Source organism: Cyanistes caeruleus, chromosome 23 (assembly GCF_971803275.1).
Source record: "Cyanistes caeruleus chromosome 23, bCyaCae1.hap1.1, whole genome shotgun sequence".
Taxonomy (NCBI): domain Eukaryota; kingdom Metazoa; phylum Chordata; class Aves; order Passeriformes; family Paridae; genus Cyanistes; species Cyanistes caeruleus.
In genome coordinates, this window is record NC_141723.1 from 6,200,902 (window position 1) to 6,217,685 (window position 16,784).

A 16,784-nucleotide genomic window follows, 5' to 3' on the forward strand; every position below is an offset into this window, starting at 1 on the left:
TCGAGCGCTTTCTTACGACTAAAAGCTGTGCAAATTGCCTATTTGCATGGAGAGAGCTCGCTTTTGGTGACCCCAAGCACACCAGCAGGCTTGTGCTGACAGCTTGCCTGAGAAACATGTGCCTGTGCCACCCGAGTGTCCATACGGAAGCTGGGCGTTGCTGTGGGGTGACATCCACCCAGCTGAGCTCCCGAACAGGACACGACCTGCAGTAGCCTGGAGTTCACGATGTGTTTTTATCACAGCCGTGTGTCCATATGCCAGTTGAGAGCCTCTGTGTGTGCCTCATATACGTATCTCCAGTGTGTTCTTCCCTATCCCTCTGCTTTTTCCCCCTTCTCCGTTGTAATTCTGGTCTCTGCTGCTGGACTTCTCCTGTGCAGCTCTGGTATCTGCTTACAGGAGTGATTTTTACCCCTCCAGCAGCTGCTTAATCCAAACAGGCCGTGTTCCTGAGCTTTCCAAGTGTTTGTGGCAGGCAGGAGCAGCTGGGGAGAGTTGTTCCCTGTCAGCCCCTCTGACAGCTCACGTTGTCAGCGCAGGAAGGCTGCAGGGACAGAGAGGAGGGGGCTCCTTTGCTAACCGCAAATGTAGGAGGAATTGGGGTGGATGAGCCTCCTCCAGGTTTATTCATTTATTCCAGAGAGCCTCTCTGTGTCAGCTCTCGGTGTGGCTGCAGTCTGCCCTGGGGTGACACGGGGCCGAGCTGCAGGGACACTGCCATCCGTGGCAGAGGACACCCAGGCACTGTTTACTGAGCGTTTTCCAGGAGGAATCTGGGGCAGGAGGACTCCCCGGGACAGTTCTAGGAAATGTCTTGCTCCCAAATAAACATGTTGATTTTCTCAATGCAGTCGGTTTGCCGGTGCCATCTGTTGGCTCCCATTCCGTGGAGGAGATCCGTGCTGATTTACAGGAATGCCACTGCCATAATTACACTTTTACAGTGATCACTGATCAGACTGAGCACATGGGCTCCTTTTCGAAAAAGGGGTTTTCTGATTTTCACTCAGGCCACTGCAGAAGCAGCTGAACTGAAAGGGAAAAGGAGATTTCTTTATGGAATGATCACTCATGCAAGAAATTTTATTTATCATTGCATTATAATTAGATCCAAGCAGGATGCATGGCATGAAGGAGGAGATATTAGCCCAGGCCAGGGTCTCTGGCTTGTTCCTTTGTTCACAGCACAGAAATAAAAGGAAGCAGTGTCCCATGGCTCCTTTCCACTGAAAACAGACTGTGCTTCCACCTCTTTCTCTCTCAGAGCCTTTCCAAGCAGCTGGAGCAGTGCAGGGCACAGTGGCTGTCCTCTCCCTGCCCATCCGCCTGGGCACCCAGCATTCATTTCCCTTCCTGTTGGCAGGGCACTGTGGATTCAAGGAAGTCTGTCTGGATTATCATCCACACTCAGCTGAGAAACAAGACTTCCATATAAATTTTAACTCCTGCAAGTTGATATTCTCCTCTCTCCTGTTCCAAGCCTTGTGCCTCATTTCAGAGCTCCTCACCTTTGGCATATTTAGCTCTGGTGGCTGCCAGATTTGAAAATCTGGTATCTCAGAGCAGAATAGGACTTTACGATGTTGTTTATGTTTCATTTGGGAACTTTAGGAGAATCCTGTGAGTCTGAGAGCAGGAATTGTCAAGGTTTCATGTGCTGGGCTGAAGGGAGTGGATGGTGCTCCGGGCAGAGGAGCAGCCTGGGCTCCTCTCCAGGAGCTCACATCTCTGAGCATTTTGGGGTGCACTGAAGCCAACTTGTTACCTTGGCCTGAGTGTGCCTTCATCCCTCCTGCCCTGCCGTGGGCTGCACAGGGGTGTGCTGGTAGCAGGGATAACTGTGTGCTCCCTTTTCGCCTTGCACAGTTTCGGTACCCCTCCTTCCATTCCCCTTCTTCTTTCATGTGGTTGAAATTTCCACCCCTCCCCACAAGGCTTTTGCCTGGCCTGCACAGGCTCAGCTCCGCTTTAGGATCACAGGAATTACAGAGCACTGTTCAGCTGAGGTGCACCAGGAGAAGAAAAACCTGGAAAAACAATGGGTGAGCCACCGGGCTCCGGAGAGCAGGGCCTCCAGAGCGACCTGCAGGTGTCACTTTGAACACCTTACCTGCTCTCCACCAACTGCTTTTAGCAACTTGTCATTTCTCCCAAATAGCAATTCCTTCTTCAAATTACTCGTGCAAGTTTTACTTGGATGCAAGAAGGAATAAATGAACTGTTTACAAGTGGCGGGAACATTTTGTTAATTGGTAGCAGCATGCATGCTCCAGGCTTGGCATTTATCCTCCTGCCTGTAAGCTTCATTAACTTCTGATAAAAGAATAGTTAATTTCTCAGACTCCTTTTTTAGAGTAATTCATTGTTTGAGAATTTAGATCATGGTTTTCTTCTACTTGTGCCTGAATTTGTGCTTTACTTAATGATGTTTAGTCTTCCTCTGTTTTATGTGGTGTTTGTAAGTATGAGGGAATACACTCAATTTTGGGGTTTGGGGTTTATTTTAACTACCTGAAACTGATTCTTTTTGCATAAATAATAAATCATTTATATATATCTATATTTGGAGGCAGGACAGTTATTGTCCTGGCAAGGATTTTATCATAAAATATGAAGGTTAGTTTTCACGTGCTTTAGATTGTTCCCTTAAAGATCCTAAAGATCCTTTTGTTTGCTTGTTTTTCTCTGATTTATAATCTCCAATAACTAAATAAATTATAAAAGAAAGGGCTGAATTCCTTGTGGCCATCCCTTGAGCTTTAGATGGAGTCAGTGTGGCTGGTGTGACCCAAGGACCTCAGCCAGTCCCTTTTCTGCTGAAATCCCAAATCATCTTCTGAGGAAAGGGAGAATGTTAGCCAGCTAGGAAATGCAGGAATGGAGAAACCACCTGGTCTGTTCTGGAAAACCTTTAAACCAGTCCTTCCCTCTGGAAAATCATTGATTCTCCAAAAGAACCCAAAGAGCCCCGGGTGGAACATCCCTGAAATTCCCTGCGTGTCCCTGCTGCCCAGCGCAGAGGGGATTTCCTACTTCCACCCTCGCACAGTCCTGAGGAAGCTCTGCATTTCCTGAAACCAGAGCACAAGGTGGTTTCCCCAGGATTTTTCAGGAGACTTTTGCCTTTCATGTTGCATCAGTTGCTGGAGGCATTTGTGTGGAATGAAAACATTTGGAAGAAACCCCTTCAGGTCTCTCCTCCGCGTAACTCCTGGGGGTGGGTTTGGGTTTGGGGCTGCCTGGCTGAGCTCGGGATGAGCTCTATCTCAAGAACATCTCCGGAGTGCTGTTTGTCTGGCTTTGCTCCCAACCAGCTATTGTGTGTCTTGTGGGTGTGGAGTTTCACTCCCCACGTGTAAATCCCACAGCGTCACAAGGGGACAGGGGAGCTGGCAGCCTGGAGCTCCCTGCCCCGGGTTATCAGGGAAAACCAGAGGAATTCAGCTCTGTTGTGTCTGGCCCTATTGACCAATTTGGGTGCAATCAGATGTTCTGCATACCTTGAACTTGGCCGAGAGTGTCAGCTCGAGCCATATAATTTAGCTGGGAAATGAGAGTTCCTTAGAGCAAATATAGAACTGGGAATGAGTAAGGAGCTTAGGAATACTCCAGATCTGTGGATTTTCATTTACGTCTTTGGGCCCAAAAATGACTCATGTCTCTGGGTAGACATCTTGGCTTTGCTCTTGGAGGAAGCGTCTCTTAGCTTTTATGTATGTTTATGCTCAAGCTTCACAAAAGCCCGTTCTTGCAGGAAAACCTTGGGTGAAAAGCATGTGGAGAGTACTTCCCAATCCCCCTCTGGCTCTCTCAACTTTCCCGGCCCGCTCCTGAGCGCTGCGCTCGGATCTCCCGCGCTGGGCAGGTCCCGGGGCTCGGCACCCCGTTAATCACAGCCCCGGTGCCTGGCAGCCCCTGCTGCCGTTTCACCCCGTGCCTGGGCTCCAGCCCCGCTCCTGCCAGCAGCTCCCAGCGCAGAGTGCCAGACCTGGCTGCCGTTCAGCTCCCGCTCCTGCTGTAGGAAGCATGCTCAGTGACTTGGAAGGCTGGAAGCGTTCCTGCGCTCTGAATTAAAGGTTTCAAATGAAAGAAACAGCTTATTGTACTTGGGCGCCTTTTCGGGATTCTGCTGGGTTCTGCTCACATGCAGGGCGGTTATTGCTCTGGCAGGGATTTGATCATAAAATATGGGGCTTAATTTTCATGTGCTTCAGATTGTTCCCTTAAAGAAAGATTCCCTTAAAGGATCTAAAGCCGCCTTTGTTTGGCTGTGTGAGTGCCTGTGAGAGCATCCCTTAGCCCTGCCCTTGGGGCTGGCACTAGGAGAGGGACATGTGTTTGGGTCGTGTGTCCCCGTGGGGTTGTGCCCGTGGTCCTGGCACGCTGCTGTGCACAGACCACTTGTCCTTGTCCCCACTGAGCTCTGGGGTCTGGGACAAAACAAGCGTTTCTGTGTCAGATCTTTCTGGCTGTGCATCCTCAGCGGTTTTTGTGGCAGTGCTGCTTTGCATGCCCTTCCCCAGGCCTTTGCAGCTGCAGCTTTCCTGGGCAGGACTTGTGTAAAGTAGGCTCTCCAGCAAAGCAACCAGGAGATTTGTGAAAGTGGTTTTTTTCCCAGGGAGAGCCATCTCCGAGCGAGAAAACCTGCTGGGGGATGGTAATTCATCCCACAAATCCTGAGACTGGAGCTGCTCGCTTGCAGGGGTGTTCCGTGGTGGGGAGGAAGATACTTAAGGCTGAAATTTGATTTAGAAGCAGCAGGGCAGATGTTCCTCTGCCAGGCAGAGCAGCTTTTTCTCTCAGCAGTTTTCTCCATCAAGGTTTCACTCTGCCTTTTCTCTCCCGTTCATCCCACCATTGCAGAAAAGATTCCCTTCCTTATTGTCTTTGTGTGGATGAAACAGGATGCTCAGTGGACTTGAGGACAGGTAGTTCTTAGCACAGAAGTGTCTCCACCTTTGGAGTCTGGTGGTTCTGCAGTCCATGCCCAAAGGAGCTGGGAGCTGCCAACACCAGGGAGGTGGAGGGAAAATCTTGGAGACTGGAGAGCAGCTGACTGGAAGCACTTAGACTTGTTTAAACTCCATTAGTGTAGCGTTACAGAGCACTTCTGATTTAAAACAGATAAATAAATACCTCAATTGTTAGAAGGGTGACACTACCCCCTGTTCCCTGCTGAGGTTTATCAGCCCTGGTGCAGGGAGCTGCTGTGTGGATAATGCAGCTGGGTCAGTAACTTCTCTTCTGTTTCCCCTCTGCCAGGTTGCAATAAAGATCATTGATAAGACTCAGCTGGATGAAGAGAACCTGAAGAAGATATTTAGAGAGGTTCAGATCATGAAGATGCTTTGCCACCCACATATCATCCGGTTGTATCAGGTAGGAGCGCTCTGCCTTGGAGATTCCATCCCTGGGCTCTGCACTGTGCAGGAGCACTTGCTCCAGGTATCCCTCCATTCCTTCTACCTGGAACTGGGAAAGCCCTTGATGTTTTTGAGGTCTCAAAGTGCTTTGATTGGAGGGGCAGGGGGAAAGTGTAGCTAATCCTTCTCTTTTCTGGGACACGGTGCTTCCGCTGTGGGCTGGCCTCCTGCCACTTGTTTATGGCCATTGTGTGCTTCTCAGTTTCCCAGTTGAAACCGGATGCAGGTTCCCCTTCTCACTTTAAGGGAGGGAGTAAATCTCACCCAGGAGCAGGACTGAGCTCTCCTCTCCCTGCCCAGCTCCCTGTGGCCCCCAGGCCCCGCTGATCTGCTCAGCCCTTTCCTGGAAGGGGATCAATACTGGCAGCAGACTTGCTTTTGAATATTGTTTGCAGACTTTTTTTTCCAGCTTGTTTGACCTTTTTTTTGTCTGCAAACAAAACCCCCAGAGGCAGAAGCCACGTTTTCTGCCCTTTACACAGGTAGCTGCTTGTGCCCCTCTGTGAGGAATGTGCTGCAGAGTGATGGGAGCAGAGGAGTAAAGGACTCTGTTTTCCATCTGTGCTTGAGAGATAGGAACATTTATTTGGACTCCAAAGAGTTAAAACTGAGTAGAAGTGACAGAGGTTAATGTTTAGCTCCTTTGGCCAAACCATGTGTGAGATGCTTACAGGGACTGTGGCACTTTCAAGGTACTCAGGGAGTGCTTCTTCACAAACCTACTCCTAAAACCTTTCTCTTGCTTTGAGCCAAAAAACCTTTTTAAGCCTGCTTCATTCCATCTAAAGCTCTTGATGTGATACTGAAGATGTGACACTTGTGGCTGGGCTTTGTTTAGGGTGGGAGAAGAGCAGGGTAGCAATGCTGAGAAGTCTCCCAGACTGCTTAAACAGGGCAAGACCAGGGAGTAAATGCTAAAGGGAGGGGAAACAGAGCAGGAGGAGGAAGGTGCAGGTGAAGTGTTATGTGTAATACAGATTCAGTGTTTGAAACTTGCTGTTTCATCCTTGCTGTCCCCAGTCACTGCCCATTCCTGCACGTGGCTCTGGAAAGCACGGGAAGGTTACAGATTGCACCTGATGAGAGCAGTTACTGTTTACAGAAGGAATAAAGGTGCTTTTAGAGCTGTTTCTCCTTGCACTCTACAGTCCCCTTATGTGTCACTTGTCTGTCCTTGTGTGCAGGTTATGGAGACGGAGAGGATGATTTATCTGGTGACAGAGTATGCCAGTGGAGGGGAAATATTTGGTAAGTACATTTATTGCATTCTTTAATCAGATAATGCACTTGGTCAACTACAGTAAACTGAAAATAGCTGCCACACTCTCTTGTTTCAGCCAAGAGGTGCCCTTCAGCCTGCAAACTTTCCATTGACAAGAGGAGTAAAGGAATAAATGAGACCAACTCGATGGAAAAACAACACCCATAACCTCTGTTTCTTCTTTGGGTTTCATTGACAGATGGTGCTGCTCCTCTTTCGTGCTCACTTTGGGATTAAAGATGTTGGAAATAGTCATGCAGTTGGATTTTCGTGTTGCTGAGTGCTTTGCTTCCCGGCAAGTTATATGAACCTGGTTGATGATAGTGGAACTGTTGGGGTGTGTCAGTAGCTTTCAAAGAAAGAGGCAGTCCTGCAGTTCTGGAGTGTTTTGTGCTCAAAAGCATGTCTTGTCTTTTCTTTTTGATATCTGGTGTTATCTTAGCAAGCATTGGATATGTCCCTTCCAAGCACCATTGTCCCAGAGAATTTTGGCTGAGTGTTCTTGGTGAACAGTAGCAAAATTTATAGAAATAGGAATTTACTTATACCCTGGAATTTTGTGCTGGGTGATGGAGTCAGGATTTTGCAACATTGGTCTGTTCTGGCTTTGCCAATATGAGCCTCCAAAAAGGGGGAAAATCCTGTGTGCTTGAATTAGCTTCAGTCAAGGAAGTGAGGACAGTCACACGTGGCCTGTCAGCTCCTGGGAGACAGCACTCCCCTGTCCTTGTCAGTCATTGCTGCAGATTCTCTTTTGATTTCACTTCTCATTTCTCTGGAGGAGAAGCTGAGTTGTAGTAAAAGACGAAGCTTTTTAGTGAAGCAAAAAAAGGCCCCAAATTAAGGAAAATAAAAGCTGAAAAGTGCTGGTTTCCAGCCACTACAAACTGCCACCAGCTCCTCAGTACCTCTGTAGATGGTTGCCATGGCTTCTTGTCAATATTGTCCATGTCCTTTGGATTTCTCCCTGAGAAGGTGACAGCCGAAGGGGAAGCAAGTGACAGCTGATGTTTGGGAAGTGTGGATTGCCTGGTGAAAAACTGACTTGCTGAGCCTTCCAGTTGTTTATTCAAATATGAATCATGGTGCTGGACACACTCAGCAGTTCCAAAGGCTTGTGAAATTCACCTTCCCATGCACAGCAAAATCACCTGCACATGTCCTGGAGTTGGCTTGGGTGTGTATCACCACAGAAAAGAATAAATCTCTTTTTACTTTTTCTCCCTCTTCTGTTGAATTTGGCAGAGATGGGCTCATCTTTTTTTAAATCCAGAGCTATGTGCAAGCTCATATACAAACTTGGAATGAATTCTTTGGTTACAAAAATAGCCTTCTGCGTGAGTCGAAGTGAAAACCTAATTGCTTTCTGAAAGATTTTCTGCTGTAGTAAATTCAGCTCATTAGCATGGCTAATTTCCATGCTGCTGCCCAGCATTTTATCCTCACTGATAGCTGGGAGCAGCCAGCTCTGTAATAGTGTGAGGCCTCTCCAGACCCAAGCCAGGAGGTCGTGCCTCTCTACCCAGTTTTGAGGATTTTTGGGCACTGCCCTCAGTGCGAGAGCAGAGAGGGGAAAACTCAAGTCTCAGCTTTTTGTATTCAGAGTTTCCTGAGGAGCCATTAAGACTTTGTTCTAACAGCGGAAGCAATTTGCAGGGAGGAAGCAGGAGCCCATTCTGGGGAGGTTTCCTTGCAGTCCTTGCATCTCCAGTGCTGAGGGGTCTCACATCCTCGTGTGGTGGAGACAAAGTGGATGGCAGCTGGGCTCTCCTGGTGGGTAAAACCTCACCTGCCTCACCTCAGTGCCTGTCCCTCCTGGGGCAGGTGGGTTTGTTGGGAATGGCTGGATGTGCTGCAGGGATGCTGTGTGAGGAGTGTGTGGGCAGTGCAGCCACTGGGGATTCTCTGTGGAGTGGGCCTGTGCTGAGTCTCTTTAGCCTTTTTTTTGGTCATGCCTTAACACCTGCATGACAAAGGCTTTAAGATGCAGTGCTGGAGAGTAAGGGGGCTGACAGCTGTGGTTTTCTGGATGCCAAGTGCCCAGAGTGAGGCTGAGTGCCACCCCACAGAACCAGAGTTACAGCATTGTGCTGTTCTGAGCTGCAAGGTTTGGAAAGGAACACATCTTAAGTTGCTTCCCTGATGCTTTCAAAACTTCCCAAGGCTTAAATGGTACCAAAGAGCTGTCAGTGTTTTGCAGGCAGTGCTAGAGGTCAGAATTTTCAGCTGAAGGAGAGATGGTTTCTCTAAGTGGCCGTGGTCAGTCAGTGCTGGCCGTGTGTCTGGCCTGTCCCTGCCTGGCTGAGCTCTGCAGGGATCCCAGCTCAGCACCTCGAGGGCTGCTCCACCTGTTTATCCAAACTTCCAGTAAAAGGGCTGAGGCTCCTTCGGCGGGCAGCCTGTTCTGTAAGAGGCTTTGATTCATCTCTGACTGGAAATGGTTTGATAATTCACTTCGTTTGCGTAGCGGTGCGCGGGGACCAGGGACAGGCCCTGGGTTTGCTGTGGGCTCGAGCAGCCAAATGTAAATTGTTATTTTTGTCCCTGTCCGTGTTTCGTGTGTGGTTGGGTCGCTGGTTTGACATTATGAAGAAGTGAATGTCTCCTTTTAAACATAGGGTGGTCTCTGTTCCAGGTCCCTCAAGTGTCCTTTTCTGAGGTCAGATGGAATATAGTCTAAAAACTGGTCTGATTTCAGCTGTTTACTATGAAAACTGTAATCCCCAGTCTCCACTGACTGAATAGGGCTTCTTGGTTGATTAACAAAAAAATCACAGGAAATTTAGAAAATGATCATCTGGTTGATGTGGTTGGCACGTCTGCCCTGTCTCCCCACCGCCCGCCCGCTTGTCCTGAGCTCTGTGAGCATGGACTGGGCAGACACATTAAAGTGTGTTGTGGTGCCCGTCTCTAGAAGGTCAGACTGCTTCTGACATCACAAGGTCACCAAATTCACTGGAAATGTGACTTAATCCACACACAGAGGAGATGTGAAGCTTCATCAGTGTTTGTTTTCCAGACAGAAAGCAGCTTAAAAGCACGAGGCGTCTGTCCAGAGGCGGGGAGTGGAAACCTGTGTGTCAGTGCTCTCTGAACCGAAGGTGATTTCTCCTCAGTGTAGGATTGGATTGTTTTTTTAACACAGAGAGCAGCGTCAGGTGCTTGGTGTAAGTACAGAGAGCAGTGAGTGATGTCTGCAAGGGTTGTGCAATGAAATGATGTGTTCCTTCCCCTCTGGAAGGCACCCAGAGGAGCACCGCCGTGCGCCGGGGAGCGCGGTGACGCCGGCACAGCCCCGCCGCGGCTCTGGGTGCTCCGGCATGCTCAGAGCAGGGTGCTGGCTCCCAGCTCAACACTCAGGTCAGCTCTGGAACCTCCACTGCAGGGGAGGTTTGTGCAGACTAAGCTCTCAATGGTTAATTTTGGCGTACAGTTGCCCTTGGTGGTATGTGAAGCATTCTGTAGCCTCATTGTTTCTGTCCTTCCTCTGGAGCTGCTGCAGAAATGTCAGTGGGCTCAGCGCGCGCTGCCTACGTGCAGAGCCTGGGCCTCCGCTCCCACTTCTTCATCAAAAGTGAAATTTCACGCCTCACCTAAAAAGGGCTTTTTGCAGCCTCAGCAGGACTGGCTGGGCAGAGGGGCAGCAGGGTTTTCTGCGTGAGAGGCGTGGGGCAGGGGGTGCCCCAGGTGCCAGCACTGAACGCGGGTGTCACCGGCTGTGCCGGGACTGGTGAACATGGCTTGGGCAAGGAGAGCCTTGCAGAAAGACACCTGCTGCAGTAGCTGGGTTTGCTTTCTTGCCTGCAGGAGAATTGCTGACATATTTGGGAAATTGTTGAGAGATTGGAGCCTTGTTCTTGCTTTCAAGGGCCCTTGCTGTATGGACAGGCTGGATCCCAAATCCCCGTGTGGCAGGTGTGAAGGACCTCATTTAGGAGCTGAGCTATTACCTGTTGACCAGTGGCTTAAATTGGAGCAGCCCTTGCTGTGCTCTGCTGTCAGTCTCCTTACAGTAACAAATTTATGACCATGCAAATGCCTTAATGAAATACGACGGGGCAATTTGAGATGGTCACTTTGAGGGTCAGATTTGACTTGGTGATGGTTTCCTTCTCCAGCCCTGGTTCAGATTTGCTTATGGAGTAAGTTTATCCGATGAACAAGAGTTAATTGACAAGTTCTTTGAAAAACACCTCGAGTCTGTTGCACAACATGAGTGGGCAAAGGCAGAAGTAGGTTGCTGTGCAGTCAGGAGCAGCACAACTGCTTTGATGGATCTTGGTAATTAGTATTTACTGCGAGTCAATTATGTCGCAGGTATTTTAATGAATGGGTGACTGGGGAAAAACACAACCACCTGATGAGAAACCTGCACAAATGATTTATTGTTATTATTTTCAAGAATAGATCTCTGTATTGAGCTCCCAGTTTAATGGAGATTAGGGAGGGATGTGAATCATTTCGGCCTAATTTTGGCCGGAGATGTTTTGAGGCCAACTCTATGGCCCCACCAAGGAGTTACAATCTCCTGAAGTGAGGCTTCCCTTCCCTGCCTTTCCTGCTGCCTGTCTCCTGCCTGTCCATCCCTACTCACAGGACAGTGACAAGTGGCTTCTGTGAGTCTGGTGCTTGCAGTTTTGAAGTGGACTGACTTCAGCTGGGTCACTGCTGTGTGCCTGCCTTTGTGATCTCTTGGAGAGGCTTTTCCTGTCCATGTGTGCAGTGCTGGCTTCCAAGGAAAGCCCAGCTGGCAACAAACACTACCTTTGAGTAAGAGTACAGGCTTTCAGCAAAATATTTGGGAGTGCTCAGATTTCTGTAGTGGAGGCCAGCTCCATTTTTATAATGAAATGCTTTCTTGGATTTCGCAAGGATGTTGTTGCATCAATGCGGAGAGAGGGAGGATGTTAAATCCCTCCTGCAGCTGGTGGTAGCTGTGCTGGTTGGAGAGCTGAGGTGAGCAGCTGTCTGTGGCTGTGACTACCTGGGACCTCGCTGGTTCCAGCAGGAGTTACCTTTGAGGCATGTTAGAGCAAAGACGTGTTTCCTGTGGAAAAGCAGGGGGAAGGAAGGATGGCACGTGGCCAGGACACTGCACCTCTCTCCCCTCAAGGTGATGTGGTACAAGGCGTGGGGTCTGACTGAAGGCAAAAGCTGGAAAAGCTTCATTTTCATTTTGATGTAGAAAAAGATTTTAAAACCTTTGCACTTGTGTACAAAAGAGTTCTGATTTTCCAGGCATCCCCTCAGCTGTCCTCTGTATAAAATGAATTTCAAAGCCTTTCACTCAGAAGGGCAAGGACTGGTTGGCAGCGGTGTGATCCCTGCTTGTGCCTCTCCCATGTCTGCTGTTGGAGCTGGAAACCACACTGTGCCCTCGTTGTTCCCACCTCCCCAGCTCTGTCCAGAAGCCCCTGTGTCCATAACCCTGTGTTCTCCTTCCCCTCACAGATCACCTGGTGGCCCACGGCCGCATGGCCGAGAAGGAAGCCCGGAGAAAGTTCAAGCAAATTGTGGCTGCTGTCAACTTCTGTCACTGTCGTAACATAGTCCACAGGGATCTGAAGGCAGAAAATCTCCTCCTGGATGCAAACCTGAACATCAAAATAGCAGGTGAGCTAAGCTGAGCAGTGTGGGAGGAAGGCAGCTGCTTTCAGGAGTTAATAAATGTAGGCACTGGCTGCTTCCAGGTATTCAGGGAGAAGGAAACGTGCAGCTAAAGGAAGCTTTGGATTTCTGTGTGGCCTGCTGCCCAGAGCTGAAACTGCCAGGTTGTAGCCAGGAGATTTATACCTCCCTTCAAGTAGTGCAATGTAAAACAAGAGGGAAGAAAAGGCAGGTTTGGCTTCCCAGGCTGCAGACACTGTGGTGTTCACTCCTCTGGGTGATGGGTGAGACAGTACCACAAAACCAACCTTGCTGTGAGTCCTGCTGCTGCTCAGGGCTTCTTCAGAGCAGGTCAGGCTAGGTGAGAGAGCAGGAATGGCAAAGCAGGGATGACAAGGTGGATGGTGGAGCAGTGAAGGGGAAACTGTGCTCCTGGAATCACACACAATGTGTGTGATGGAGCCAGAGTGGCCTCAGTGCTTTGGGGGTTTATTCCCTGCAGAGAGAGAAGCTGAAGCAGCTGAGCACACATGCACTCACTGCCTGCTCCTAGAGTTTTGAGGGACAGAGGGAGTTTTTTGTCACCAGCTTTCCTCCCTGGGCATTTCTGTCCTGACCTAACACATAGCTGCATGTCTGTGATCCTCTGAGCATGAGACTGAGCCTTGGCTGGTCCTGGGGACACTGACTAGGCTTGACTTGGTTGGGCTTGGTGGGATTATGACCAATTGAACCAACAAGTTGTAGCACTTAAGAGTTGGACTCAATCCTCGTGGGTCCTTTCCAACTCAGAGTATTCTGTGATTCTGCCCTGCCCATCTCATTTCATGGGCTTTGGAAGTGGCAGAGCTTGTACTCAGCATTTAATTCTCCCAGAGCCTAGAGCACAGCAGGGCACCCTTGGAAAGCACTTGGTTTCCCCCTCTCCCTGTACTTCCTGGGTGAGCTTGTTATCTTTTGCAAGGGTTTGTAAATTGATTTTTTTTTTAAGTGCTGAGGGCTACAAAACTTTGCAGTCTGAGCAGTTTTATTTCTGGGAGGTGGGAAATACTCCTCAGTCTTGATAGCCTCTTGAAGAAAGGAGCCAGTCCAGCTCATTGTTGCTGTTCTCTCGTGTACCATCCGGAGGTGTGAGGTTTGTGGTAAAATCATCAGTAATTTCTTCTGTTTCCCTCATACTTCATCTGTGAGGAGGGAGCAGGGAAGGAATAGGAAGGAGAGATGAACTTCATGGATTCCCTCTGGTGCTTAACAGTGTGAACCATGTCCTCCTTGGCACAGGGATGATAACCTGCTCCTCACTCTTCTGGGAGCAGGAGATAAGTGAGACGCATCGCTGAGGAAGCAGCAGTGCAGCTCCTTGGAGTGGGAGTGGAGAGGTTGAGGAGCTCAGGGAGAGGCTGCTGGGGAGGTCCCTGAGCAGCACTTTCTGGTGTTTCATGCAAAGGCTGCACTAATGGTTTGAGGCCATCTTGTGTTCAAGGGAAAAATCCGCTCTGTGTGGAGGGGGAGGGTGCCTGGCAAACAGGGAGAAGTTAAAAACTAACCCTGGTGGAAACTGGAATTCAGCTGGATTTGCTGGAGAAATCTCCATATGGGCAGGCTGAGAAGCTCTGGAAATTGTGGAAACCTTTTTTTATCTAGGGGAGTTGGAAACTATTTTCCTTCCAAATCTGTGCTCCCAGAATGACTCCAGGAGATAGTCCCCACCCTGGTGGTGGCAGTATTTGCCTTGGCAGGAAGATGCTGTAGTGCTTTGAAAAGTAGCCTGGAAAAGCTGATTTATGGTATAGGATTTTCCAAGTAATAAGTTTTCTCCCTATAACTCACCAATTACAACTTGACACCAGTTCTTCCATTGTTTCAAGAGAAAAAAAAAAAGAAAAAAAAGAAGTGATAGCAGCAGATCTGCTCCACACCAGACCTCCCAGGAGAAATGCTACAGAAATGCACACACCAGTTACACTGGTGGAGAACCAGCTGAACCTTCACTGCCAAACCCATTAACCGTGTCCAACTCAAACTTCAGAGCTTTTCATACTCTCATCAGTGCAGGTTTTCTGGCACTTTGCACCTGACGTCCGTTTGCAGCTCTAAATCCTGTGCCTGGCATTAGGCAGGTCCCGGCTCCCAGGGCTGCTGCTCTCCCTGGGGCTCGCAGTTTGGGTTGATTTTTGATTGATTGCAGCTTTGCTGTTTTTCTGTAAACAGCGAGATCCCCGTGCTGTGACCCTCGCTCTCATTTTTCCCATGGATGCTTTTTCTCCAGTGTACCTTCTCAGAGTGTGAGTCAGTAGCTGCTGGCACTGCGTTCCCTGTGCTCGCAGCCGCAGAGTTCAGCCAGGAGTTGATGATTGCTAAACACCCCGGCCTTGCCGGGCTTTGGTTTCAGAGAGGAATCCGATCTATGCATCGCTTTGCATTCGTCTGCAGGACTCGGCTGCTCCTTCCCCTCCTGAGAGTGAAATCCCTGTCGGGCAGAGACTGAAGCCACTCCCTGAGCTCTGCTCCAAGGAAGCTTGAGGGACTGGACCCAGTGTTTTGTAGCAGAGATGTTTGTTTTAAATGTTTTCCCTGTATCACATCACTGTGACTCACCTTGCTGTTCAAAAATTCCTCTTTCCCTCTGCATCTGTTTGTGGAATGAGACCCAATTGCTCCCTGAGGATTTGGATTTATGCATCTCCTTGGCCATAGATTCTAAGAAAGTTTATTTAAGTTGTAACTTGTGTTTTTGTTTGGTTTAGATTTTGTGCTTAGTTGCTCTGGGGTTTTCAAATCCTCCCGTGAACTTTCTTTGGGTTTTTAAAGCCCTGCTGTTTTCCCCAGCCTTGACCTCAGTCCCGCAGCGCAGGTGGGATCTGGAAGCCGTTTGCAGCCTGGGAGCAGTGTCCCTGTCCAGGACCAGCCTGGCTCCAGCTCCCCACAGAGCCCAGCATCCTGGCTGCCCTGAGCCCGGGAGGGGCTGGGCAGAGCAGGATCTGCACAGGGAGAGCGTTCACCCCGAGATCCGGGGCAGCCGCGGGGCGAGCGCGGAGCTCCGGGACCCGCTGGCCCCGTTCCCTAAGGACAGACTCTGCATTTTCCCTTCTCCCCACCTCCTCTCCCCGTCCAAAAGAGCTGTGAATCCTTGGATGAATTTCAACACGATGTGGAAGGGGTGAAGTTTCCCAGCTGACCAATCTGCAGGAAGCAGAGGAGGGTGCAGGAGGCAGCTGTTGCGTGTCTGTTCCGAGGTTGCAGTGCTGCCAGCTGGCATGGCACAGCCCTGGAATGGCATGGACCTGGAATGGCACAGCCCTGGAATGGCACAGCCCTGGAATGGCACAGCCCTGCCCCTGCTGCTGACACTGGCTGTGACCTGGGCAGCACAGTGGGGAGCACCTCGGGCCTGTCGCCTGTGCCGTGCACTCCTTGGAAAATACAGGCGGTTCCCCGGGTGCCCAAAGCCTACTTGTGCACTTACAAGGACAAATAAAAGCAACTAAACCAGGATAACTTGCTCAATATATGGGAAGTGCCAGAATTCCACGGTCATGAGGAGTTTATGTCTAACCCTGATACGAGTGCTGTGTGTTGGGAAATACATCCAGTGCTGCAGCATTTATTGCCAGCTCCGGTGGCTGTAACTCAGGCACTTGTTACCCAGCCTGAGACAGCAGCTCAAAAGCTTGCAGAGGTGGGAAAGACAGTTATGCAGCTGTGTGCTATTTCCCTGGAATTGTCCTCCAAAGGCTGACTGGAGGTTTCACTGCCAACAGTAAAAACCCAGCAGGCATGTAAGTGCCTAGTTTTGATACCACAGTGCCTTTAAAGAACATTTACCATCTCTGGTAAATGGGGTTGCGCATAAACCGTCTCTGAGGTGGGGTTGGAGCAGCCTGGTGTGTACTCCAGGTGTTTCCACAGGAACAGGCTGTGTCAGGTATTCTCCACGTGCATTAATCATCTCCCCAGTGAGAATTTCCTCCCTGCAAAGGGACAGGGAGAAGGAATTCAGCTGTGCCCCCTGGAGCTGAGCTGGCAGGAGCAGCACCAGGTGGTCTGCTGGGCTCTGCAGACACTGCACAAGGGAGGAGAGGAGTCACCTGAAATTAGGTCATGGAAAATCCTGTAAGGAAAGCAGCAAGAGGGAGCACAAACTCATCAGTTAGTGCATCCTGGGATTTGCCTGCCTCTGGCCCAGAGCTGTTGGCCATCGCTGGTGATCCTCACTTGGAGTTCAGTGTGGAACTGGTAATGAATTGGTAATTAACTGGTAATACTGGGTAATCTCGAATCTGTTAGAAAAAACATGTGGACACCTCAGAACTCCTCTCTGGGACTGTGATTGCTTCGATTCAACTGAGGAGAAAAAAAAGAAAGGAAATTTAGTGAAGATTCTTTTTATAAGAACCAGCTCCCTTCTCTCAGAGCCAGACTGGTTTTCTTGCCCTTTGCAGTGCAGGTCCCAGCTGTGAGCCAGTGGGAGGCAGGTTAATTAACAGAGA

General features: G+C 49.6%; 1 protein-coding gene across 14 annotated transcripts in view; it reads left to right on the plus strand.

The window, feature by feature from the left end:
* Window positions 1–16,784, plus strand: part of SIK3 (SIK family kinase 3) — a 67,961-nt gene that overhangs the window by 29,266 nt on the left and 21,911 nt on the right. For all 14 annotated transcript variants that reach the window (XM_086861125.1, XM_086861127.1, XM_086861126.1 and 11 more), the window contains exons 2-4: window positions 5,266–5,382; window positions 6,611–6,674; window positions 12,139–12,300. In XM_086861125.1, coding sequence (XP_086717251.1) covers window positions 5,266–5,382; window positions 6,611–6,674; window positions 12,139–12,300 — 343 coding nt within the window. The remainder of the gene's footprint in view (window positions 1–5,265; window positions 5,383–6,610; window positions 6,675–12,138; window positions 12,301–16,784) is intronic.